This window comes from Brachionichthys hirsutus, chromosome 7 (genome assembly GCF_040956055.1).
Source record: "Brachionichthys hirsutus isolate HB-005 chromosome 7, CSIRO-AGI_Bhir_v1, whole genome shotgun sequence".
Lineage (NCBI taxonomy): Eukaryota > Metazoa > Chordata > Actinopteri > Lophiiformes > Brachionichthyidae > Brachionichthys > Brachionichthys hirsutus.
This window is the reverse complement of record NC_090903.1, coordinates 14136009-14160435: the sequence shown is the minus strand read 5'-3', so window position 1 is coordinate 14160435 and position 24427 is coordinate 14136009. Positions and strand designations below refer to the sequence as shown.

Here is a 24427-nt window from a genome sequence, read left to right as displayed (position 1 = left end):
TTTGGAAGGCACAGAAAGTTCTATTTAGCAAAAGGCCACACGTCTGCCATTTCCCTCCGGGTGTTTATTTGTTTCAGCCCCAACAGTGGAACAGGTTGATCGCATCGGCGTCACGTGTCCGCAGGGTGCGACTCAATACCAGCGTCCCCGCTGCCATTTTTGATCTCGCAGGGCTTCAGGGCCGACATGCTCTTGGCTTATGCACAATAAAAGACAGAATACGATTCATTCCATTGGAGCGGAGGAAGAAACCCCCAAAATCAGGTCAAACTAAGATAGATTGATGGACGCGGAGGAGAATTTTTAATTGGCTGAAGCAACTTTTAGGTTTACTAAATAAAGGATCTGCAAAAAGCCTCACTTGCTATCTTTTGCGTTTTGTTTGATTACAGTCAACGTTCAATCGTTCCGTTCATTTGTGTTTATCGGCTCCCTTCTTCGTTCATTTAACATCTTTTTGTTTTACTTACCAACCTCACTTTGTGTTCCAGAGACGACAAAATGAAGAGGAGGGGCTTAACCACTTCCCCTATTTATACCTTGAATGACATCATCAGGATTGGCTCAGCCTGAAGTCAATTGATTTCTGCTGATTGAAGAGTTTATTGAAGCAGCTTTGGAGGAGGGACATCCACATTAAGCCACATTAGATGTTCATTTGTTTGTTTATTTGATGAATTTATCTATTTACGTTGTTAAATTTTCCTGTAAGGAAACGCCTTTTTTGATACCTGGACAAAGTCTTGTGTTATTTTCAAGCTGTCCAGACAAAGCTATTCAACATTAGTCACTAATTGCCCAACCCATCGCTGTATTCACGCCATGTGGCGTACCAGACGGAAGGGCGTTGTCATTAAAGCTAAACGATGAGCAATAAAAAAAAGCAGTCCGTATTGAACTCACTGAGGAGTGATGGCTGCCAGCTTCTCTCAATACTTGATTTACAGAACTACAGAAACTGTGCAGGATTGACTGGATGGTTTAATTTAGCTGTTTTCGGGTTGGCAATGACCCGAAAATGACCAAATTTTAGTGCAGAAACATGAGAAAAGTGATTTGTGTTCATAAAATGTCCCCTTTAAAGATCTGCGTTTTTCCAGCTATGAAGGAGATCTCTCTTCAGCACATTCACATGCAGGCTATCCTGACAAGTTCAGGGAGTTATAACACAAACTGGTTGAACGGCTGGTTGATGGAGGACATTTTAGTCTAACGGACAGGGACAGACGTCCCTCTCATCCTGGATGTCAGTGGTCCTGTTTGCATGTGACTGGACCACCTTTCATAGGTTGAATTCCGACAGAGAGACTTGCGGGCTCTGTTTTTCTCCTCCCAGTCCTCCGGCTAGATCTCGGTGTCAGGAATGTGCCATCACTATGTCGCCGTTCAGCATGTTGTCAGGACTGATTGGAAACGTGTGACATACCTTCTCCAGATAAAATCTATGGAATGTTTCAGACCTATAGGTAACAAAAGTAGCTCCACCATGTCAACATTAAAGGAATCTTACATGGTAAATGTATCTAATGAGACAGAAATATGAATCCTTTGATTGGTTTCTTTATCAGTTGTCTTCAGGTTCCTCTTGTTGTTGTTGTTGTTGTTATGAAGACTTTGTTTTTTTTCTGTTTGTCTTTTAACAAGATAATTCAAAAGGTTGTGGATGGATCCTGATGAAATGTTGGGAATCTTACCAGGAACAGTTGATTACATTTTGGTGATGATCCAGAAGAGATCCTGGATTTAAGATCACTTTGAAATTCTGCAAAAAATAAAAAAATAAAAAAATCCTGATTTGATTTCATAAGAGCTGGAGAATGGATGGGATGAATGGGATTAGATTATAATTTCAGCAGCACAAAGCAAAGAAGTAAATGTGCTGCCTGTTGTGTGGCGTTGCCGGGACGACTTGCGAGAGGCTGATTTTGCATCGTTTTCTCGGGTATTGTTGCAAGGACAGGTATCAGTCTCGATAGGATCTCTGCGCAGAATGCCGTTCAGCGGCATTCCTGCAGCGTTAATCCACACATCCTTCACCTCGAACACTCGGATACTCTGCAGCCTGGTTTTATGCAAAGCGCTCCTTGCTATTGGCTGAATTTGGTGCTCTAATCGTTCTGTGGTTACACAGCAGAAGGTTTACAGTCACATAAATCTGCCTTTTTGTTATTGTGAAACAAACACGCCTCTTGACGGTGTAAAACCAGCTCACGGTCCCTTTTCCTGGGTAAACAATCCAACGCTTGTTGCATTCTGGTTCCTGCCGATGCTCACGCATGCAGCAAACAGGAAGTATGAGAGGAGCTAAACCCCGGTTGCATCGTCTGTTCTTAAAACGTGTAAGAGTTGTTTCCAGTTGTGACCGGAATAATGATCGTTTTGACACGTTGATGAATGACTGCTTGAACTTCTCTTTGATGTGGGAACCATGCTATACAAGGTGGAGCCCATCACATACCTTAAAGGCATTTTTCTGCAACAAGGAGGACAAGTAAGACTTCACCTGGGTCCTCTCGCCAATTGGCAGGATTATTTGATTTATTACCTCCGCCTAGGAGCTTGTGTTGGACCTTGATGAAAAAAATCTGAAGATTTAATTTAGATCCCATCCAATTTTGAGAGCGAACCGGATTCCCGTCTGGATACAAAAAAAAAAACAATCTGGATTTCCAAAAAATAAAAAAAATAATATGTTGTAAAATCTGCATTCAATTCACTCGCCAAAAAATCCCAGTCATAAAGAGGTCCGATATGCACGAAAAATGTCTTCTCAATCAGATGAGGTCAGGAAAAAATATGATTTCCACAAAACTTCGAAAGCGTTGGGAGGAAGGGCCAGTCAGGCCGGCGGGAATGGAACGGGTGGGTCCGGAGGTCCAAAGGGAACCGTGTTGCAGATGAGATGAAAGAAATGACCTTCCATATTTTCTACAAATGGGTTTATGGCTGTTTCACAAAGAGCTGCGATACTTCTGGCTCTCTGGAATTGATGTCTCTGCATCAGACTTGCTATCGTTAGCGGCTAAAGCTACGGAAGCAGGCAGGAGGTTGCCAGCAGCCGCCATCTTTGCAGCTGTAATTTACTTTAACAATAGTTTTGTGTGACTCTAATAGATTTACATATAAGACGTAGCCGTCAAACGTGCTGCCATTACATATTCTCTTGCGCCCCCCCCCCCCGCTGGGAAGTGCATGAGTCAAGGTTAAAGCGTTGCAGTCATTCTGACACTTGGGCTGTTGTGCAATAAAGATATGCTGGCTGAAGAGTCGCTGCAGAATGCCTGGCATCTGGATTAGTTCAGGCATTCGACCTCACAGCAACACTGAGGAGTGATTTATGCGATAAAGTTCAACTGGGACGCGTCTCCTTTGAACGCCGCTTCACATGGTAGCGCTGCAGTCGCTGTGGACACTGGGCTAGAACGGATCCTGAAGCGTAACGCCAGCAGGAGAACCGAGAGTCACGTCAAAGCGACTCGCTCACGTCAGCCGCACAGCAACGAACGCAAGCAGCCATAAAAAAAACGCCTCGATGGATTTTGGTGTTCACCGAGACGGGATTTGGGCAGTTTAGCAAAGACCCATTTACAAATAAGAGCCAGAATTCTATTCTTTGCATGCTTTGGAGAGGAAGGGTACGGTCTAAGGAATAATTCTTTTATCATCTGGACCCAGAATTGCACAAAGACATCAGCATACGGTTTAGATCTGGTCAGGAGAGAGCCAATCAAAATGCGGCGCAGGTCTAAAATAAATAACCAGAAAGACGGCGTCTTTCTGGTTTTTAACTAACGCCGCAAAACGAAGGCATTTCCACAGGATCTTCGGGATGGGTGCGGAATGGAGCCGGGCCAGCTAAGGTGACACGGAGAGCATCGTTCACCCGAGACAGAACAGGCCATGCCTAGCTCTGAAACGTACCACGAAGGCTTGAGTAAACACTCAAATATGCATTGAGCAATTTAAGGTGACACATTCTTCGGCCGCTTTGCTGAATCCACAAAAAACAACAGAGCACAGGAAGAAAGAAAAACACAACAGGAGATCGGTCTAACGCAGATTTATTAGAATTCACACTCGGTGTGCTTTAAAAGCGTCGCTCCCACACAGGCCGCGTGAGACGTCTACGGAAGAGCAGCTCCTGGTTAGGGTCATGTCTGAGGCGAGACGGCCAGCAGGTTGTCCTCGACGGCAGACATGGGCTCTCCCTTCTTGTAGGGAGTCATCCTCTCGGTTTGTCTGGAAAAACACAAGGAGCCGCCGTTTTAACTGCGTTGCTGATAAACGTTCGTTTCACGTATCCGTCTGTAACAGCGCTGGAATCAGCCCAAAAGGCCTGAAACGTGCGCCGAGATGGGACAGGAGTCTGTCGACGGCGTGGCTTTTATCTCGGCCTTTGATGGGGGTGGACAATCCACCGGACCGGTCGGCGTCGGGTGAATGAAATGCTCGTGGATGTTACCGGATCCCCGCTGCAGGATACTGAGGCAGCGAACGGGGGGCCGTTTAGCTTGGCTGCTCTCCTGAGAACGTTAGCAGAATGTAAAAGTCTCACACTGCCCTCTATTGGCCACCGCTGGAAGAGCAGGCATTCATGGCGCTCTTCCTGGAATGTGTAATAAAACATTTATAAAGTCACTGGACTAGATTACGTCCTCTTGCCTTTGGAAGCTGAAGTTCTTCCACAGGCCGCTGATGGTGGATTGGACCCCGGGTTTGTTCTCGTCGTTGGAGGCGGAGCTTTTCTTCCCAGAACCGACAGGCTTTTTCCGCAAGCCGCTGACTCTGGCTGGACCCAACTTTCCCGCCTTTGCTGTTGGACCGTGGCTCCTTTGTCTCGAAAGACCTGAAACCTGGAGCCGTCGTAATATCAATTATCTATCGGAGTAATAGAGACGGTCGAATGCGTTCGGGTACAGCGCGGAGAAATCGTCCTTTAAATGTGGAGACAACCTTTTGGTGGAAGAGTCGTAGCTCCATAAAGACTTTGTAAAATGTAGAACTCACGTTCGACCTCGGCGGGCTGGACTTCCCATCTGCTCCTGCTGAGGGTGGGGGACTCGGCGCGGACGGACTCAGTTCCTGAAGACGGATTCCAAAAGGCAGACGTGAGAACACAAAGCTTTCTGATGTACAGCATCAATGAAACTGTCCCGACTTTTGATCGACACCACATGTGTGGCGGTTGAACCAATCACAAGGCAAGCATGGGGGGGGGGGGGCTTATGGAAGGTGGTAGCAGCCTATAGGAACGTACCGGCGCAGCATCTTCCTGACAGGAGGCCGGCGAGATGAAGGAGACGACGTCTTCTATGTGATCGGGGGTACGGTCAGGCTGGGACTGGGAGATGTAGGCGCTGTCCTGGGACAGAGGGGAGTCCGGGAGGCCGTCCTCGTCCTCTGGGTTTCCGTCGTTGAAGGACGGACCCGGGGCCGACGCGTCTCCAGGACACTCGCGGCTCTTTGAGGAAGGAGTCTCCTTCTTATACTGAAACCGCTGCAGGGCGTCCAGCGCTGAAGTGGACTTGTCCGATCTGTCGGTTGAGGTCGAGTTGCCCGGCCAGTTGAACAGCCTGAGGCCCCGACTGGGTGAGCTGGGAGATGGGGTGCTTTGTGACGAAGGTGGACTCGGGGTTTCTAGAGAAGGCGCGTCAGGCCCATCGCCGTCGTCGCTCTGCGTGCTGCGAGAGTCCTTCCGAGCGGGACTCGCAGCTCTGGGCTCCTGCGGCTCAGACTCCTTACTGGTCAAACTGGTCACTGGACTGCGGCGGCTGAAGAACCTGCATGTTGGAATAAAGAGAAAATGTTGTGAGGTAAAGGCTGGGGTGAAATTATAATCATTTCACATCCACGTCCAACACAAAGTGAGACCACAGGGAAGGACAGACGAGACGAGACAGAGGTCAGTCCAAGTGAGTCACCTGCTGCACGTTTCCTGCTCCTCCCCCGCCGCCTCCTGGTTCCTCCTCTGCAGCAGCGTAGCGAAGCGGTTGCGTGGCCTGGTCAGCGCCGGTTTGTCCGGTTGCTGTTCTGACCTGGACCGCTTCTGCGTGACGGCGGAGTACTGCTGCAGCACGTCCTGGTCCGATGCGCAAGAGTCTGCGGGAGACAAACCGCACGTTTTATCATCGGCTCCTCCCCCCCCCCCCCCCCCATCCCCCCCCTTTTGAAGGCTCACCTTCTCTTGATCTCTTCACCTGCAGCTCTCTGCAGGGCAGCCTCAGGCCACCCAGGTGGACGACTCTCTCCTTTCCCCTCGTGGGGGGAGGCCTGTCTGAAGCGCCAGCAGACGGGGGCGGAGCTACGCCCGATGGATTAAAGCCTCTGCTCCAGATACTCGTCCCAGGCGGAGCCGCCGAGTCATTCCAGCTCTTACTCCGGGGTTTCGATGGCTGAAAATACATTCGCGATTGTTCTAAATTGAACCTGAAACTGTTTTGATCACCAGGAATCCTCGAAAACGAGTGCAATCCGATACCCGCGGAAGGGCTTTGTCCGGGTTAAAGTCGTCTATCCTCTCCAGGGTGTTGATGTCGAGGTTTCCCACGGCCATCTGGAAGCCGTTCTCATCTCCGAGATGACTGGATTCAACGTCATTAAGGATTCAACCAAGCGCTGGAGAAGAATGTGTCATTTTAAACGTGTAAATCTTTCATTAAGGCGTAAAGTCAGGCCAGGAGGATACAGCCCAGCGTAGCTGAGGGCGGCTGCGTCTACGTGCTCTGGGTACGGGCTGAGGGGTACGACCTTCCTCCGGACGGGGTCAAACACCAGCTGGTAAAGGAAGGTGTTATTGGCTTTGACGAATCCTTCGACGTACTGCTCGGGGACGACCAGATTCATCTTCAGGTACTGACCCATCTTTCTGATCACCTGAAGGGACGGCGAGAGTTTTTTACGAAAGTCGTCTGGTCAACCGACGGACGACGACCGACCGTCTCCGCATCCGTTCGCCGGTTCGTTGAATCAACACGTCCCAGCTGGTCTCACCTTTAGCACGTCGGGCTCTTTGGCCAGCCGCAGCAGCTTGCAGGACTTGCCCAGACCAATGCCGTGCAGGGAGGGCAGGTAATCGCAGCCAGAGAGGATGCACATGTGACGAAACTTCTCCTCCGTGAAAACATTCCCCAGAGAGCGGCAGCGTCCCAGGTTACTTTGGTCTATCTCCAGGCCATTGCCCTGCTTGTCCATTTTGAGGATCACCTGCACGGATGCGAGGCGTGGAGGGTGAGCTGGCGGCGATGGACGAGCGGATCAGAAGAGTGAGTCTCATTCAGGCACGCATCCCCGACATACCTTTTTGCATCCGAACGCTAGCAGGTCAGAGTCTTCTGTGATGACAGCCTGGGCCAAACCAGATTTAACCAGATAAGCTAACTGAGGGTCGGCTTCGTACGGAGCTATAACACAGTCCACCCCTCTCGCCCTCGCAGTCTGGTTACCGAAGAAAAAACAAGAGACAGTCAGAGATTGCAGACCCCCGCCTCCAAAAGACTATTCGATCTTGTGTGACAGTAAACAGGGCTTCCGGATCAGAGGGGCCAAACCTGCTCTAGCTTGCTGCTCCGGAACGGGAAAAGATACAACTACAACGGTACCATATATGAAACTAGAATGAACTATGAGTCTGCACACCAAATTTAAAGTCTCTAGCTCCAGAATTGAGGTCAGGAGGGACTCTTGAAAAATGCCGATTTTAGAATGAAAATTAGCTCTCAGATCCGGATTGTGATCCGGATCCGGCCGAAATTAGTCATGGTCATAGACCTTTAAGGAGTACTTATGTGTGATTTTTTTCAGATCCATAGCGCCATATGTTTTGAAGAAATTAAGAAAAATGTCAAAATGTGCCCTATCTCGCAATGTTAAAGAATCCTTTAAAAAAATTCTAGAATCTGGATCCAGATCCAGATCAACGCCATTCTCGAGGAGGACCGAGCCACGGACAGAACCTTGCTTGTGTACAAATTTCAAGTCGATTGGGTTACTAGTTTTTGAGTTATGCGCGCGGACAGACAGACAGACAGACAGACAGACAGACAGACCCAACTGCATTACCCTCGCCTCCCCTTCGGCGAGGGTAATGCAGCCACGAAGAAGAGGAGGTTCAAACAGCTGACTGCAGTACGGCTGAAACGACGCGGTGAACCTCGAGCGAAGAGGTCTTTACCTTGATGAGGTTATGGGCCATGGCTGGGGTGATGTTAACGCAGCGGGTGAAGCAGTCTCTGGCTTCGGACAGTTTGCCCTCGCGCAGCAGCTGGCGTCCTTTCTGGAGGTTGGATTCCCGGCGGCTGATGCGAACAAAACGGAAACAGTGACGTTAGCCATTTGATACTCAGGGCTTTGAAAAATAATAATAAAGTGCTTTGCAGACAACATATAGAGCATTTATATTACAGTAAAACCACAGGTTTAAAAATGCGGCACGAAATTGCAACGTTCATCAATGATTGTAATCATTTTTCCCATTTTGGTTAATATATTAGTTCCACGTTTTAAAGAGACACAGGTCTCAATAAAACCATCAGCGGTATTAAATCAAATGAAATGGTGTCACACAGTTAGACTCACTCTCTGCGCGCCTTTTCCACCGCTTGCTTTGAAGGTAAGTTGCGTCCATCAAACACCAGAATCGGTTTGACTCTGAAGGTCAACAGCATGTCCACTAACTTCATGCAGTACCAAACATACCTGGTTGGACAGATTGGAAGGTCAACATGAGTTCTTCATGTCCAACCGTCATCAGAAGAAGACAGTAAATAGCAAATATTAGCATATTCCTGAACACATTTAAACCAGTTCAGCTGGAACAATAAAAAGAATAGTTACTGGTCAGTTGGTTCTCCTTTAGCCAGCTTCTCGGCACAAGAGAATGCCCCTTTGTGCAGCCAACAGTACGTGTCCACGGCCACGGTCTGGCCTTTGTATTTCTTCACATGGACAGGCTCTGCTGCATCTTTGAGGAACTGCAGGAGTCCAGGGATCCCCATCGTCAGCTGCTGATCCGAGCCGCAATGATTAATGAAAATGAAATGAAATGAAAACAAACTAACTAACTAACAACAGAACAATGACTGAAAAGGTATTGGCTGAAGTGAACCACACCCTTATTACAGCTCGATTATGAATGAAAGCACCAAACTTACATATTAACATGCAAGATAAACAAAATATATATACCGGTATATAATTTCTATATCAATTTTTTTACTAAATAAATTCATTTTAGTTTTATGCCCATTTCTTTATTTGATTATGGTCCAATCAATCAGTGTAATGTCAAAAAAAAAAACACAAAACAAAAACAGCAAAAACTAAAACTGTTAAAAACAATAATAATTAAAAATAATTAAAAACAGTGATGTGCGAGGAATTGAGTTTAAAAGAATCATCGTGGAATCATTTATCGTGATTTTTACAACGTCCAATTTCTCATTATACTCGCAACTTTTGTTCCGACATCTTTCGTCCTTCGAGGTTACGGAACTTACGTTAATAACAATCTCAAGCGGACAGTTTCTGCGCCAACACAACCGGACGTTAACACAATTGATCTGAAGATTGGGCTAATGCCGTTATAAACTCCACAGGCATAACAATAACGAATTAAACTTACTTCTTGTTTCGTCAGTTTAATCCACACTGAAATGCAACTTGTCGCTGGAGCGAATTTAGTTTTAGCGGCAAAGGAAATGACGCAAGTGGGTGTGGTTAGTGAGGAACAGGAAGTACGCTTACAAAGGTTTTTCAGCCAGCTTTATTTATAATCAAAACAATTACAAACACCCTGCTGCGCAAACATGAGGCGTATTCCAAGGGCTGTGGTTCTTCGGTAAACTCACAGATCCGGCTCTTACTTACACTTATATCAGGATATTTTTTTGTGATACACCAGAAAAAGAAAATTGATTAATTGTAATGTGAAATACTCTAACGTTATTTTTTCACGTAATAATAAGATATTGTAAATTGAAACGTGTAGCATTGAACTTGTCTCAATTCGTCCAAGAACTATCAAACCAATGAAGTGTGTAATTAAATTAGATTACAAGGGGGTTAATACATATATAATAAATATATAACTAATAGCGTTTTCGAACTCCAGGCGGCACAAACACAATCCTGTATCGCCGTGCTACATTCAAGGTTATAGTACTGTTGTGTTTTGTCTGACTAAACTGACCATGTCCTTTCATCAACGGCTCAAGATCAAAATCTCTGGGTGGAAGAGGTGTATAAAAGAAGAGATTGATTGAATAGCAAAATAATATCATCCTGATATAAACGTGCGTAGGTTTATACTAGCACAACATATTTTATTTGCTTATTTTATTTTAGTCATGGTGCATGTCCGACTTTTGGCAGCGACGTGAACGCATCATGAGACGTGTCTCATTACCCAGCTTCCTCTTCACTTCCTGCTCTGGTGACGGACGGAACGAAAACAAAATGCGATAGTCCAACTCGATTGATCAATAACAGCGTTATTAACGCTTGTGGAAACATTTTACAGACACTTTCTTTGACGTTGTTAATTTCCATTCGAGTCTTGTGCTGATATTAAATGAATCATGCAGTTTCCTCCCGCCAACGGAGATTTCACGTTCGTCTCCTCCACAGAAGCTGAAGGTGTGTAGCTCCGTGGCTAACAGGCCCGAATAAAGCTGTGCGCTAACCTGTTTATGTGCTTTTGTTTTTGTACTATTTTAATACATTTGTGCGGTCACTCAGGTTCGAACTGCAAATATCAACGATACCTGGCTCGACATTGTGGTTTGAAGTCGTAAACGTAACTGCATTTTAAGCTACGTTGTTAAATAAACATGCTAACTACAGGGATAGCAGTAACCGCAGAGACGCTCCACCACCGTGACAACTTCCGGGTTGTTGTGACGGGGTACTCCAACGCTCTATTTACTTTAATTAACTTTAGATTTTCGTCATATATAATATAATTTTCAACTTGTATCAAGTGTGATGCAATGCGTTGATCTCGCCACCATTGTCCCAGCAGCTTATAAGCACTGTTTGTGTATTAAATTGTATTTTAAGGTGGTTAATAAAGGCGTAATTCAGAGAGTCTCATCTGCTTTGCGACAGCCTCCTAAATTAATTGATTTGGGTACAAAAGAATGAATATGTGTTGAACAGACTGTCTTTAGAAGGTCTGTGGTAACATCACAAATACATGTTAAAACTGCAGCCTTTATAGTATTCAGGTAATGGAAATTAAAATGAAAAGGTCTGATGAACAATAGACTGAAATCTCAACAACCTTCTTTCTTTGCTACGTGATCCACACCTAATGACCTCTTACGCATTTTATGAACGGACCCAGTCTCGCAGCCATCACAACGCGGTTCTTGTCAAAGTCACTCCGATCCTTATGCTTGCCAGTTGATCATTTTTCCACACGTCGGCACTGACCGGTGTCCTTAGAACAAGATGTCACTTACGTCGCCTGTTGGTGCTTATGTCATGTTCACCACACATGTCCTCCACAGACCTCAGTGGCGCCATCAATCCACAGGAAATCAAACTCAACATGGGCACAGACGGGGCAAGAGACCCGTATGCCACCACCTTCCTGAGGCAGCGAGGCTATGGCTGGCTGCTGGAGGTGGAGGAGGATGGCAATGAAGAGAGCAAACCGCTTCTGTGAGTAGGCGCCGTGCCTTTTCTTAACTGGATCAAACAGTCTGCGATCAAACTTTATTCTCGATTGAAGAAGCGAGAATATCCTTGTTCATTAAAGGAGTAAAATATTTGTGATGGTGAATTTAGGTGAAGCACTGAACAAGGAGGAGCGTTGTCTTCCCCCGTCGGCTCAAAGTTTATCACCTTATCTGTGATCAGGGAGGAGCTTGATATCGACCTGAAGGACATCTATTACAAGATTCGATGTGTGCTGATGCCAATGCCGTCGCTGGGCTACAACCGGCAGGTGGTCAGAGATAACCCGGACTTCTGGGGCCCTCTAGCCGTGGTGCTGTTCTTCTCCATGATCTCTATCTTTGGACAGTTCAAGGTAGGACGGACACAACTGTAGCGGCTCATCTAATTGTTTTTGTGACAGTCTTGAGTGTTCGTGCTCAACGTGACTTTGTTTCTGAAGGTTGTATCTTGGATCATCACCATCTGGATATTTGGATCGCTAACGATCTTCTTGCTAGCCCGTGTTCTCGGCGGTGAGGTCAGTGTCACGTAGTCAGAATGTCAAAAGAGCTTCAAAAAACGTGTCCAACAGGAGAAACATTTACTGACGGAGTCCTGTTGTTCCCTTGAGCAGGTCTCCTTCGGCCAGGTTCTCGGAGTGATAGGATATTCCCTTCTTCCTCTCATCGTCATTGCCCCCATACTCGTCGTGATACATGGATTTGATGTGGTTCCTACTCTAGTTAAGGTGAGTCAGAGGCAACTGTGTTCATCTGTGGCTACCAGCTGCTTAAATATCCCGTTTAAGGTAATGATGTTAGGAATTAAGATATTTTCTCGTCATCTTTCAGCTGTTTGGAGTCTTCTGGGCCGCTTACAGCGCAGTGTCACTGCTCGTTGGAGAAGAATTTAAAACGAAGAAACCCCTCCTCATATATCCCATTTTTCTTTTGTATATTTACTTCCTATCACTGTACACTGGTGCGTGATTGGACGAATCTATGGACCCTACTCATGGACCCTGGAGCGTGGGCTAAAAAAAAAGAATCTATGGAACCAGGATTTTTTTATGGTGTTTCTAATTTTTATCTCTAGTAATTGTAGATGGCGGAGATCATTGAATTATATATTAATGTACATAGATTTGTCCCTGTCTTTGGTCAATAAAATGGACATGCTTGCACATCTTAAGCTGCAGTTGCAGTTCAGGAAGCAGGAAATGGAATGAAGTTGTTTGATGATAGAAGAATGTGTTTGTTCCATGAAGAATTCGAAAGGTCTGCATCAAGCAGAAGGGATTGAGGTTAATTGTCATGCAATGTTTATTGTTGATTCGTGCTTCTCATAGCTCGGACCTGTTCTCTTGATTTGGAGGTTTGAGCACCTGAAGCCGATCACCTGGGGCAGTTAGAAACCTGTCTTCTTTGTTTCCTCACCCCTGTGGCCTGTTTGTCAATCCGTTAATACATTTGATCAGAACAGGATGTTATTAGCTGTCACTTGAACATCGGACTGACGGTGGCTTCTTATAATGCATCTGTTCACACAAATATGCTACACTGTGTTGTACACATTTATGTATTCGCTCAAATTGGCAAAGTCACTGAACCGGTTAAAACGGCAAATTTTAAACTTGAAATTTCGAGGCCGAGTGACAAAAAATATGCTGCCATTTTCCTGTGAGGTAAAAAGTGGGAAATAATTATCTTTCTGTTGTTTCACCATTGATTAAAAGACAATGAATACAGATCATCTGGATCCATATTTTAAAGTAAAGTATTTGCTGCAATTTATACAAAACCTATAAAAGCATAACCCAGTAGAACTGAGAACTATGACAATAAACTAAAAGGAGGGCTTCTTTTTATTATCCAGCTGTTCTGTCACCGTGTTTTCCTCCTGAAATCAATGAAAAATGACTTTAAACTGAAACGCATCTAAAAAATAAGTTGTTTCTGAAAGAAAAAAACACTTGAGCAATCAAACTACTGCTTAGAGCAAGATGATAGAGAAAGAAATGTTGCTAAATTATTTAAAATTGGATTTTCTGCTGGGCACTAATTTACTCAAAAGGTGTCTGAATCCTAACTACCTGTTTTATTGAGCTGTTTAAATATGTTGCCTTAAAATTGAGATATGGCCAATATGGTAAGAAATAAGTCAATTTGAATCAAGACGAGCACACAAAACAAGAATAACAAAAATAGTACCAAAAAAATACATGAACAAAACAAGAAAAGCACGAGCGCAGACCTCCGCCAAGCAGCTCGTTCCCCTCGTAATCTGATTTACATCTGGATCATCTGGATCATCACCAAAATGTTATAAATTGTTCTTGGTATCTTTGTACACCAACCATGAAAAGTAAAAGTGAATCAGAGTAGATGTGTATTTTAAACTGATCATTTAATCCATAAATGGGTTTGTCTTTATTTATTTGTCGTTTAAATGTCTGCTTTAATTGTGCATTTGATGCTTGTAGTGTTATTTAACTGGACTGCACCCACTGCGCGGACGAGCGCAGGGCGCAAAAAACAAAGAAACATTGCCGATCTCTTCCGCTGGTTACACTCTATTCTCGTTCGCACTGTGTGTTATCGCGAGATGTGACACAGATACGCTAGCTCCGTTGACCTATCGCGTATCTGACAGAGCGCCCCTGCGTGGACTTCCTTAGCGCTGATGGTGAATAGCCACTGCTGCCGGAACGGGCGGAGGACAAGAAGCCGCAGAAGTAGTCAGCGGTGGCAGCGGACTGATAGTTCGGAGTTAGTTTTATAGATTTAGTATTATTATTTGTATTCTCGGGTCTTTACAATCTACAGAAGGGAAGGGAAAATTAAAGAAAGATGGCGGCCGCGGCCTCGCCGGTCTCCTGCTCGTCCACCTCCTCAGACTGGATTGTGCTGAGAGACGGTTGCCTGCGTTGCGACGAGGAGGGCCTGAGAAGCCTCTCTTACCACCCGGCCCTTAACGCTATCCTGGCCGTCACCAGCCGTGGCAGCATCAAAGTCATTGACGGCACTTCGGGGGCTATTCTCCAGGCTTCAGCGTTACATGGTAAACACCCCCCCCCCCCCCCCACCCCCCGGTTCGGTCCTGACACGGACATGATGAGTTTTAATTATACGAACTGTGTTTGTCAACATAGCTGAACGCGACAGGGGATGAGTTGTAGCATTAGCTAGCATTAGCTCCTAGCATGCACCTACTGTAGCTAAAATATTAGACAACAAGATGTATTTAGGTTATTCTGCTTCTCTGAAAAAAAATTATTTTTTTTGGGGGGGGGGGTCATGTTAAAAAGCGTGAACCCTGCTGTTTTCCACTTTTGCAACGAGACACATTTACCGTTCGAGCTAATATTAAGCTAGTTAACGCAGCACAGGGCTATCTAGCCGGTCGCTGTCAGCTTCTGTCATTCTAGTGGTCAGTCAAGATATGTCATAAATGACCCTCATCTGGGATACCTGAAGCCGCTAACCTATTGTGACACAGTTATATGTTCTACAATGTATTGAATGACGGTGATAGCGAATTGAACTAGCGGCTCTTCAGATGCTTAAGTTTGCAACATGTCGTGCGCTTTGTAGGCAATGCTGAAGTAATTGATGCTGTTGTTTTGGTGCAATGGTTCACAGTTACCTGGTTGAATTAATCAATCGGTGACTGATCGTATTGGTAAATGTCAACACTCTGTTCTAGTCGAAATGTACCAATTTAGCAGCCATAGCTCAGTTGCGCGTAGCCCGAATATCAAATAATTCTGAAATTATTTCCACCAACATGTTGAAGATTATGGGATCCAGAATTTCTTTTGATTTTTAATTATGCAAGATATCTTAAACTTTTAAACATATTTGGATACAGTTTTATTTGTGGTAGGATTTTATTGGTTAAGACTTGATAAGATTCTGTCATGATGTGGATTTTTCATCGCTTTGTCATTTTACAAATCACAGTGTAATTATCCAGGCATGGACAACAATGCGGTTCCTACGCTTTTCCCCTGTTGGATCCAGATCTTTCAAGTCATTTCAATCTGTCAGATATAAATCAATATCTGGAGGGGCTCAATGTGCTTTGCCTCACAGTACGGTAACAGAGAAGCAGCAGGTACGTGGCCCTGCTAACAAAATGTAGCCGAGTCGATGCAGATTCAGAGTCGGTCAAATCGATGTCACAACCTGGAAACTGTTTGTAGTAATAACAGAAGCATAGACTGTAATGAATCACCCCCCTTTTGTTGTACCTCCCCTTTCTGTGTTAATGCACAAAAGCGATATCGAGGTATTTGTTCTATGTGCTGTCACTGGAGGTCACAATCGGCTGAGTTCAAAAAAAGAAGAAATTGTCTTGAAACCGGGGAGGCAGTGTGGGATCTGGGAACTCCTTACCCCCCAACTAGTAGATGAAATTATTGTCCATGTAAAAGTGACAATAAATTCATTTTTCCATCACCAGAGTAGCTCGAGCCTGAATCAGAGTCCGAGAACTCTTAGAGATTTAGATCATCCCCTGATTCTCCTGTATATTTTCTGTTTGTATAGAAATCTAAAGTTTTCGTATTACAAATTACGACGAAGACTCTTACAGCATGAGTGTTGAAGCTCTTTTCGTCTCATAGAATAAAAAAATAAAATAAAATCAGTGATCCCTTTTTACGCCCGCTACAGGTACAGAGTTTATTAACGCTGAGCCAAACCGTGGCGTAATAACACCACCCCACCACCCCGGTGTCGCCATGTGTGACGCAACAGGGTCAACAATCACTTTCTTAACAGTAAAATTCCAGCACTTCCAATGAAGGAAACATCTCGTAAATACAAGGAGAAAGAAATGTCTTATTTAATCTGTCCAACATGAAACCCCGTTTATTTTATTCTTTCAGTTATTTTACAAAATGATTGAATGACTCTGTCCTCATTTGCTCATGAAGGCATTCTTCATCGGCGAAGGAACCGACTCCCTCACAGCTCGGGTTAAGCGACGTCCTCCTAGGGTGTAAAACGAGATGGTCGTCGTAGCAAACGTAGACTTACCAGACAGGCGGCGGAGAAAATGAGAAGAGAGGAACGGTTGTGATGAAGTCGGAAAGCCCCAAAGTAAAATAAAAGGCAGTAAATCTGGGCTTCTTCAGATATCTGCAAAACCAATAAGCATCTGTCCTCAATTATTTGTAAGAAATAATTGTGGCTGGTTTTATTCTCCCATCGTCATGAAGGCCGTCCTTCTGTCACACCAAACATTCCATTCCGGTCAGCAGCATTCATGTGACCAAATGTTATCAATACATTGAACTTTTACTGAAACTGAAACTCCACACTAATCCTGATTTCTTCACTTTGATCGCTCTTCCTTGAACTCAGATTTTCTTTGGTTTTTTTGGGGGGGGGGGCGTGTCATCTTCACCGAAGGCAGGAGCTTCATAGGCGGCCGCCTCGCTCATGTTTAGACAACTTGGTCTTACTTTCTGTGGACGGCGCAGTGAAATGTCACCGGATGCGATATTGTGTCTTTTTGAAGGGTTCATATAATTTCATTTTTGACTATTCTTTGTCCTCCAGAAGTAAAGCGAATGCTGACCAGTCGTACAACACAAATAATTAGATTACGCCGGGACACCAAACCCGCCCCAGTAAAGATAACTGGACCTGGCATTGTGTGTTTTTCAGGATTATCTTTAGTCCTTGCTCCCAGCCGTCCTGTCCAACACTCTGCGCTGTGCTCTGTTCTGTCGCAGCTAAACCCGGCGGGCGTGTCAGGTGTCAGTACTTCCCCGCGGTAGACAAGGTGCTTTTCGTGGACGACTATGCAGTGGGATGCAGGAAGGACCTGAACGGCATCCTGCTCCTGGACACGGCCCTCCAGCCTCCGGTGGCCAAGCCTGAGGACATCGTTCAGCTGGAGCTGCCCGTCACCGAGGTAATTTACCAGAGAGACGCACGGGGAAGATGTCGTCGCGTGATATTTGACACCGGTTGTTGTGTTTGGCCTGAGTGGGCGTGTCTGCAGGAAGACTTTTGTCGAGAACACTAACCCTTTGACAGAAGAGGCTGCTGCTTCCGAAAGGAAGAGCAAAGCGTCTTTATAAGTGAATACGAATGTGTTTTTAAACCAGAAACCGGCGTGAGAACATTCGCCTCGGCCAGGATGTACTGTTACTGCAGGATTTTGTTTTGATGTTTGCCGGGACATGCTCCCTGATTGTACTGTATGTGTTATCTGAACCCATGTGGGTGAAGTGTGGGTACTTCCTGCACCCACACTGAACTTTAAGAAACGTCTTCCCAACCCGACATGCAACCACCAATTCGTCCGTATATCGTTTTTTTTAATCCCGGCCTGATTTGATGACGAGCATGTGACCCAAACGGAACCATTTAGCAGCTGTCGCCACTTTGAAGAAAATCAGCCAATGACGTCAGCCGTCACGCGACGGTTTCCGTTGTCACACTCGTGGAATGCTGGCACTTTTAAAGCCCATTCCAGAGTGGCCTTGGTCTGCCCAGTGTAAAGCGCAGACCTGCCATTGTGCTCTTAACCCGAGTTAGACCTGCTCATGAGTCAGCAGAGATCTTAGCGCTGATGATTGGATCACGGAGTTGAGTTTAGATCACTCTCCCGTTGATCTAGACTTTGTTAGCGAACCCTGCTGGAGTCTCGGAGGCAGAACAACAATGTGCTTCATGGTTGGGCCTTTTTAAACGCTTAAATATGCGAGCGATGTGCAACGTTACCTGAAGTCAATTCAATCCCAGCAGTTATAACGGAGCGTTTGTCTCCCCAGGCCCAGCAGATGCTGTCAGCCTGTCAGGAAAAGATCGACGTGTCCAACACGGAGGGCTACGAACTCTTTCTCACGCAGCTCAAAGAAGGCCTGAAGAATACCTCGCACGAGACGGCAGCCAATCACAAAGTGGCCAAGGTTAGTGCGCCAGACGGGCGTCTCTCTGCCTCCTGGGGTCGAGCCGACGGCCCGAGTTTCTTACCTCCCTCCCTGAATACAGTGGGCGACCGTGACCTTCCACCTTCCCCACCACGTGCTGAAGCTGGTGGCCAGCGCCATCGTCGCCGAGCTGAAGAAGATCAACCAGAACGTGGCCGCCTTGTCTGTGGCCTCGTCCATCATGGACAGGGTCTCCTACCTCTTGTCCAGCGCCAGGCCGGAGCTCGGCGTCGGGCCGGGCAGGTCCGTAGACAGGTAACGGAAATCATTTCTCCCCATTCGAGAGCGTCGCACCACAACCCTGGGCGTGTTTCTGAACGGCGCTTCTACAGGTCGTTGATGTACAGCGAGGCCAACAGGAGGGAGACCTTTACGTCGTGGCCGCACGCCGGGTACCGGTGGGCTCAGCCCGACCCGATGGCTCAAGCGGGATTTTACCACCAGGTAGGTTCAAAGAGAACCCTGTGGTCGGTGTGCATGTTGGTGTTTCTGGTGAGAGGAAGAACACACGAAGTTTGAAGTTTTAGCTTGCATCATCGTTACCGTTCGGGCTGAACCGGGCCTAACCACCAATGGGCTCCTCCCCTTTCACAGCCCGCCTCCACCGGGGATGACAGAGCCATGTGCTTCACCTGCAGCGTTTGTCTGGTGTGTTGGGAACCGACTGATGAGCCCTGGTGAGTGGACACGAGTTCCTCTTCGTTCCTTATCACGGGAGCTGTGCGGGAGAAGAGCATTTTAGCATCCTTTAACGCCCCACCCCCCGGTGTGCTTCAGGTCCGAACACGAGCGACATTCCCCAAATTGCCCGTTTGTGAAAGGCGAACACACGCAGAACGTGCCGCTCTCGGTGACGCTGGCCACCAGCCCCGCCCAGTTCCCCAACAGCCCCGACGGTTCGGACAAGATCGCCTGCTACGGTTTCGGCAGCTGCCCCCAGTTCCTGGCTGCCGCCACCAAGAGGGGGAAGATCTGCATCTGGGACGTCTCCAAAATGATGAAGGTCGGGGGGCGTTACGCCGGAGCTTCTGCTTGTCACCCGACAGTTGTGGGATTAAAGAGTGTGTGTGTGTGTGTGTGTGTGTGTGTGTAACAGGTGCACTTGAAGTTTGACATCAACCCGTACGACCCGGCCATCCTGAAGCAGCTGATTCTGTGCGGGGGCGAGCTGAACCCGGAGACGCTGAGCGAGTCCCGGAGACCAACCCTGGCTTGGCTGGAGGAGTCGACGTGTTGCTCTGACCTGCCTAAACTGGAGGGAGACAGGTAGCGCGCGCACACACACACACACACACACACACACACACACACACACGCACACACAGTGTTGCATGTACACTCCCAGAGCGTTCGATGCGTTTGTGATTCGTTGACGCCTTCTACATCCCTCCGTCCGAACATTAACGGAACACATAAAGGGAAAAAAAAAAGCCTCGCATGACAAAATCCTTGAGGCTGTGTTGCCGTGGTTACGCGTGAGCCGTGGTTTACTCTGGAATAGCAGAGGTGACGTGTTCTCTGTCATTACGAGAATCTCGTCTAGTTTGAAAATAAAGCTGCGCAGCGGTAGCTGAGGAATGGAGGCGGCGTCGTCGCGGCGCCACTCGTTAGAATAGAGCCGCCATTCGATGCGAGGCGTTCGAGGGCGTGTGCCGATACGTTATCGGCCCCATTACGAGCGCTACAGATAAACACAGAGGAAGAAGCAGATGAGAATGCCACGAACAAAAAAACGATGTCGGTGAGTCACAGCTTCGTTTGTTTCAGCCTGATCTGTTTGGACTTTTCCAGCGACGACCAACTGGAGGATTCCGACAGTGAAGAGCATTCCAGGTCGGAGTCAGCGGCAGGTAAACACAGATCTGTCGCCGTCGGCGGTGCCGCAGAGGAGCCGCACCTAAACTCCGTGTGGGACACTCGATCTACCGGTCTCGCAAGCTCTGGGCATTCGACAGGAAGTCCTGACACCTTTCCGCTCGCTCCCGTTACAGGCCAGCCGTCCCAGTGGGAGAGCATGGACCTGAGTCTCGGGGTGACGGCGCTGAGCGTTCTCCAGCAGCCCGAGAGTCTCCAGTGGGAGGTGGTGGCCAGCGTGCTGGAGGACACGGTCAAGGACCTGGAGGAGCTGGGCGCCAACCCCGCCATGAGCCAAGCGAAGGCCCACGGCCAAACGAAAGCGAAGGACAAGGTCCCCGACCGCCACACCATTCCCTTCCCCTGCCTCCTCGCCGGAGGCCTGCTCGGCTACTGCTCGCCGTCCAGCGGCCCCTCGGCTGGACCCCCGTCCACGGCCCCAGCCAAAGCACGCCGGACCGCAGACGGTCCTCTTAGGACTCAGGGCCCCGAGCCCTTCAAAGCGGGGCCGCTCCAGGACCAGGGCCCCATGGAGATAGAGACGTGTAACGCCCAGGAGCAAGGCATCGCTCACCTCGCAGGAGCCCCGCCTCTAAGCGCCTCTTCTCTGCCGGCTCCGCGCAAGACCGTCCCCGTGCTGCTGCTCTACAGCATCAGGGAGGTGGACGACAAGTCGCCGGGGCAGGTGTTCGCCCAGATGAACAACCTCATGAGCAAAGGGCTCCACGAGGAAGGCTTCACCATGCCTCAGATCATAGAGATGGAGTTCGACACGCACGAGCAGCTCCTCCTCCAGGACCCTCCCATCACGTACATCCAGCAGTTCGCCGACGCGGCGACGAGTCTGGCGGGGTTAGACGGTCACGTGGACAAATGGAGCACGCTGGCCGCCGCGGCTGTCTCCGCCCCGCCCCGGCCCGGGGCGCTGGCGCAGTGTCTGAGGCTCCCCAGGCGGCTGGAGGAGGAGAGCCTTTACGTGGACTCCATCACGCCGTGCTGGGACGGCGCCCACCTCCTGGTCGTCCTGCAGCCGTGCAGCGCCGAATCTGCGACGAGCGCGACGAACCAGGTGGAGGCGCTGAACAACCTCAACCGCCTGCACTCCGCCATGTGCAGCCAGCGCAAAGGAGACCCCCTACCCCCCCCGATGGCCAACGGGGTGGAGGGTCATCACCCGGGCGGGTCAGCGTCTCAGACGCCCCTCATCCTGCCCCCAGGAGGACGCCAGCAGCCAAGGCCCCCCGGCGGCGGCAGCGGGGGCTACCTGGCGCTCTATAAGCTCAACTACTCCACCCGCATCGTCACGTTGGACGAGGAGCCCGTCAAGGTGCAGCGGATCTCGGACCCGTGCGACGCCATCACCTCTCTCATCTTGCTCCCTCCGGACGTGCTTGACACCGGGGAGGACGAGAGCGAAGAGGCGCCGGAGGAGGCGCTCCCCTCCGATTCCAAACCCGAATCCTCCGGGTTTGGAATCGGGACTGCGTGCGGAGCAGCCGAGACCGGCAGCGGCGCTGCTGGAACCGGTCCCTCCCCCGCTGGTCTAAAGGAGTGCCAGCAGTTCGAGGTGTCGGGCCTGGGCCACCTGGTGGTGACCACACAGGCAGGGTACATTATGATCCTGGACCTGTCCACACTGGAGGTCCTGGCCAAGGTGGAGCCGCCGAAGAAGGAGGGGTCAGCAGAGGAGGCGGACCCCTTTGTGTCGGTTACCTATTGCTCTGGGACAGACCGCCTTTGTGCCTGTACGAAAGGTGAGTTCTGGTTTATCAGCGCCGCCGACCAGGATGGAGAAGCTAGCTTTAGCTTGTTCTATGCGCATCGTTCTTATAAGGTTGGATGGAAAATCAAATTGATAAAGTTCTTTTAACCTTGTTCTACGTTGTTTAGTAAAATAAAGAATCGGGTTTTGCAGACGGTTTCTCAGGAACTTTCCTTAAAATCATGACAAGGAACTATAAATATCTCCACGCGGCTCTAAAATGAATTAGTTTATTGATTCGGCAGCACCAGCGGTTAGCAGCTAGCGCTAGTTAGCGGCTGGGATTTTTACGGTACTGTTCCTTTAACATTGAGGTTTTCATTTTGGTTCTTCTCTCCCGTGAAGGTGGAGAACTTCATTTCCTTCAAATTGGAGGCGTGTGTGACGATATGGACGACGGAGACATGTTCATTGACGCCCCCCTTTCTAAGGGGGCAGAACTTCTGCTGGAGGGGGCCAAGCCCTCCTCCAACCCCGCTAGCCCTGGGATCTCAGGTAAACGCCCTTCTCTCTCAATTCATTTTACATGTTGTTGTTCCATACTTTGACACTTGTTACCCCCCCCTGCCCCCCGCCCCCGCCCCCGCCCAGGAATGGAGCTCCTGGTGGACCAGCCGCTCACCACAGAGAGCCTGATGTCGCTGGTGGAGCTGACGTGCTTCGAGACATTGACGCCCCGCTTTTCGGCGACGGTGCCGCCGTGCTGGGTGGAAGTTCAGCAGGAGCAGCAGCAGCGGCGCCACCCGCAGCACCTCCACCAGCATCACCACGGCGACGCAGCGCAGCACACCCGCACGTGGAAGCTGCAGAGTGACAGGTTGGTGTGTGCGCCTCACGGCTCAGAAGACCCCGGTCTCTGTCTCCACATCTTGGGACGTAACGACGTGTCCTTCTGCGCAGCTCCAGCTGGGATGAGCACGTTTTCGAATTGGTGCTGCCGAAGGCCTGCATGGTCGGCCACGTGGACTTCAAGTTCGTCCTGAACGCCAACATTCTCAGCATTCCCCAGATACAGGTCGCTTTGCTGAAGAACAAAGCACCCGGGCTCGGCAAAGTCAGCGGTGAGGACGCCGACTTCCCCCCTCTGAGCTGTCGGGTTGGGATCTCGAGGCGTCCTCGGTGTCTGAACCTTGTTTTTCTTTTTTAAACAGAGACGGCAGTGGACAGACAGATCTCCTTCCCCCTCTCCAGCGTCCTCCACGTTAACGGAGAGCGGAACAGCCAGCCTCTGCTGCACGACTTCGCAGAGGACATCCAGTTCATGGACACAGAGGAGACATCCAGTAAACAATGACTAATAATGGAAGAAAAGGGGTTTTAGTTTGAGCATCGTTTTGGGTTCACATCTCAAAGGGTCGCGACATTTAGCTTATTTTAAAATTGAGTGTGAATAACATGAAGCCCGTTATTTTTATTGCCTCGAGCTGTTGCTCCTCTCTAAATGGGTTTTGTCCTTCTTGAGTACAGCGGCGGGTCCTTTCTGTGCTGCAGGTTCCGTGCTGTGCCCGTTCCTGGAGGACCACAAGGAGGACATCCTGTGTGGCCCGGTGTGGCTGGCCAGCGGGCTGGATCTCTCTGGCCACGCAGGCATGCTCAGCCTCACCAGCCCCAAGCTGGTCAAAGGTACCGGCTGTTTTACAGTTGCTGTCAAGTCAGAGGAATTCAAGCCCCCACCCCCACACACACACACACACACACTTCTCCTGTTCCTCCTTCCACCCCAGGCATGGCAGGAGGGAAGTACCGCTCCTTCCTGGTTCATATCAAAGCGGTGAGCGACCGGGGAATGGAGGAGAGCCCCCGGCCCGTGTTAAGAATGCCCAGTGCCAAACCTCAAAGCACCAAAGCTCACTCTCTGTCCACGCTGCTGCAACGGGCACAAGCCTCCAAGGTAACCAATCAGAGAACAATCTGAGGAGCTGCATAATTGACATTTGGATTTATTTCTTTGCTCAGAATGTCTAGGGGGGAACCAAATAATCCAAACTGGGGCTTCCTTAACGTTCACGTTTACTCAGTTGTGTCTGCTTGCGTGTAGGACAAAGCCTCATCGATGAAGACCGAGAGCCCGGAACCCTCAAAGAAATTAGAAAACATGCGAGGCTGTGACCTGCTGCAAGAAGTTTCAGTCACTATCCGACGGTTCAGAAAGACGTCTGTACCCAAAGAAAGGTCCGCCCACCGCTGCCACTCAGGAACATTTC

At 48.6% G+C, this 24427-nt stretch overlaps 3 protein-coding genes across 3 annotated transcripts in view; 2 read left to right on the top strand and 1 right to left on the bottom strand.

The window, feature by feature from the left end:
- Positions 1-4151: 4151 nt before the first annotated feature.
- Positions 4152-8993, bottom strand: exo1 (exonuclease 1). Its single transcript, XM_068741613.1, has 13 exons — positions 8833-8993; positions 8575-8694; positions 8171-8294; positions 7297-7434; positions 6991-7203; positions 6686-6873; positions 6479-6581; positions 6179-6392; positions 5922-6099; positions 5258-5780; positions 5008-5082; positions 4653-4853; positions 4152-4229 (listed from the first exon to the last, which is right to left on the bottom strand). Exons 1-13 carry the CDS (start codon positions 8991-8993, stop codon positions 4152-4154), a joined length of 2316 nt encoding a protein of 771 aa, XP_068597714.1.
- A 1446-nt stretch (positions 8994-10439) lies between these two features.
- On the top strand, positions 10440-14039 carry yipf4 (Yip1 domain family, member 4). Its single transcript, XM_068741180.1, has 6 exons — positions 10440-10632; positions 11508-11661; positions 11860-12031; positions 12119-12196; positions 12293-12406; positions 12510-14039. Exons 1-6 carry the CDS (start codon positions 10575-10577, stop codon positions 12645-12647), a joined length of 714 nt encoding a protein of 237 aa, XP_068597281.1. The 5' UTR covers positions 10440-10574; the 3' UTR covers positions 12648-14039.
- A 467-nt stretch (positions 14040-14506) lies between these two features.
- Positions 14507-24427, top strand: part of birc6 (baculoviral IAP repeat containing 6) — a 42223-nt gene continuing 32302 nt past the window's right edge. The window contains 17 exon segments of the mRNA XM_068741664.1: positions 14507-14718; positions 17402-17583; positions 18449-18586; positions 18669-18862; positions 18940-19051; positions 19202-19284; positions 19385-19610; positions 19704-19873; positions 20399-20457; positions 20599-22215; positions 22569-22718; positions 22815-23040; positions 23124-23284; positions 23375-23506; positions 23715-23846; positions 23948-24114; positions 24262-24395. Coding sequence (XP_068597765.1) covers positions 14508-14718; positions 17402-17583; positions 18449-18586; positions 18669-18862; positions 18940-19051; positions 19202-19284; positions 19385-19610; positions 19704-19873; positions 20399-20457; positions 20599-22215; positions 22569-22718; positions 22815-23040; positions 23124-23284; positions 23375-23506; positions 23715-23846; positions 23948-24114; positions 24262-24395 — 4094 coding nt within the window. The 5' untranslated portion in view covers position 14507.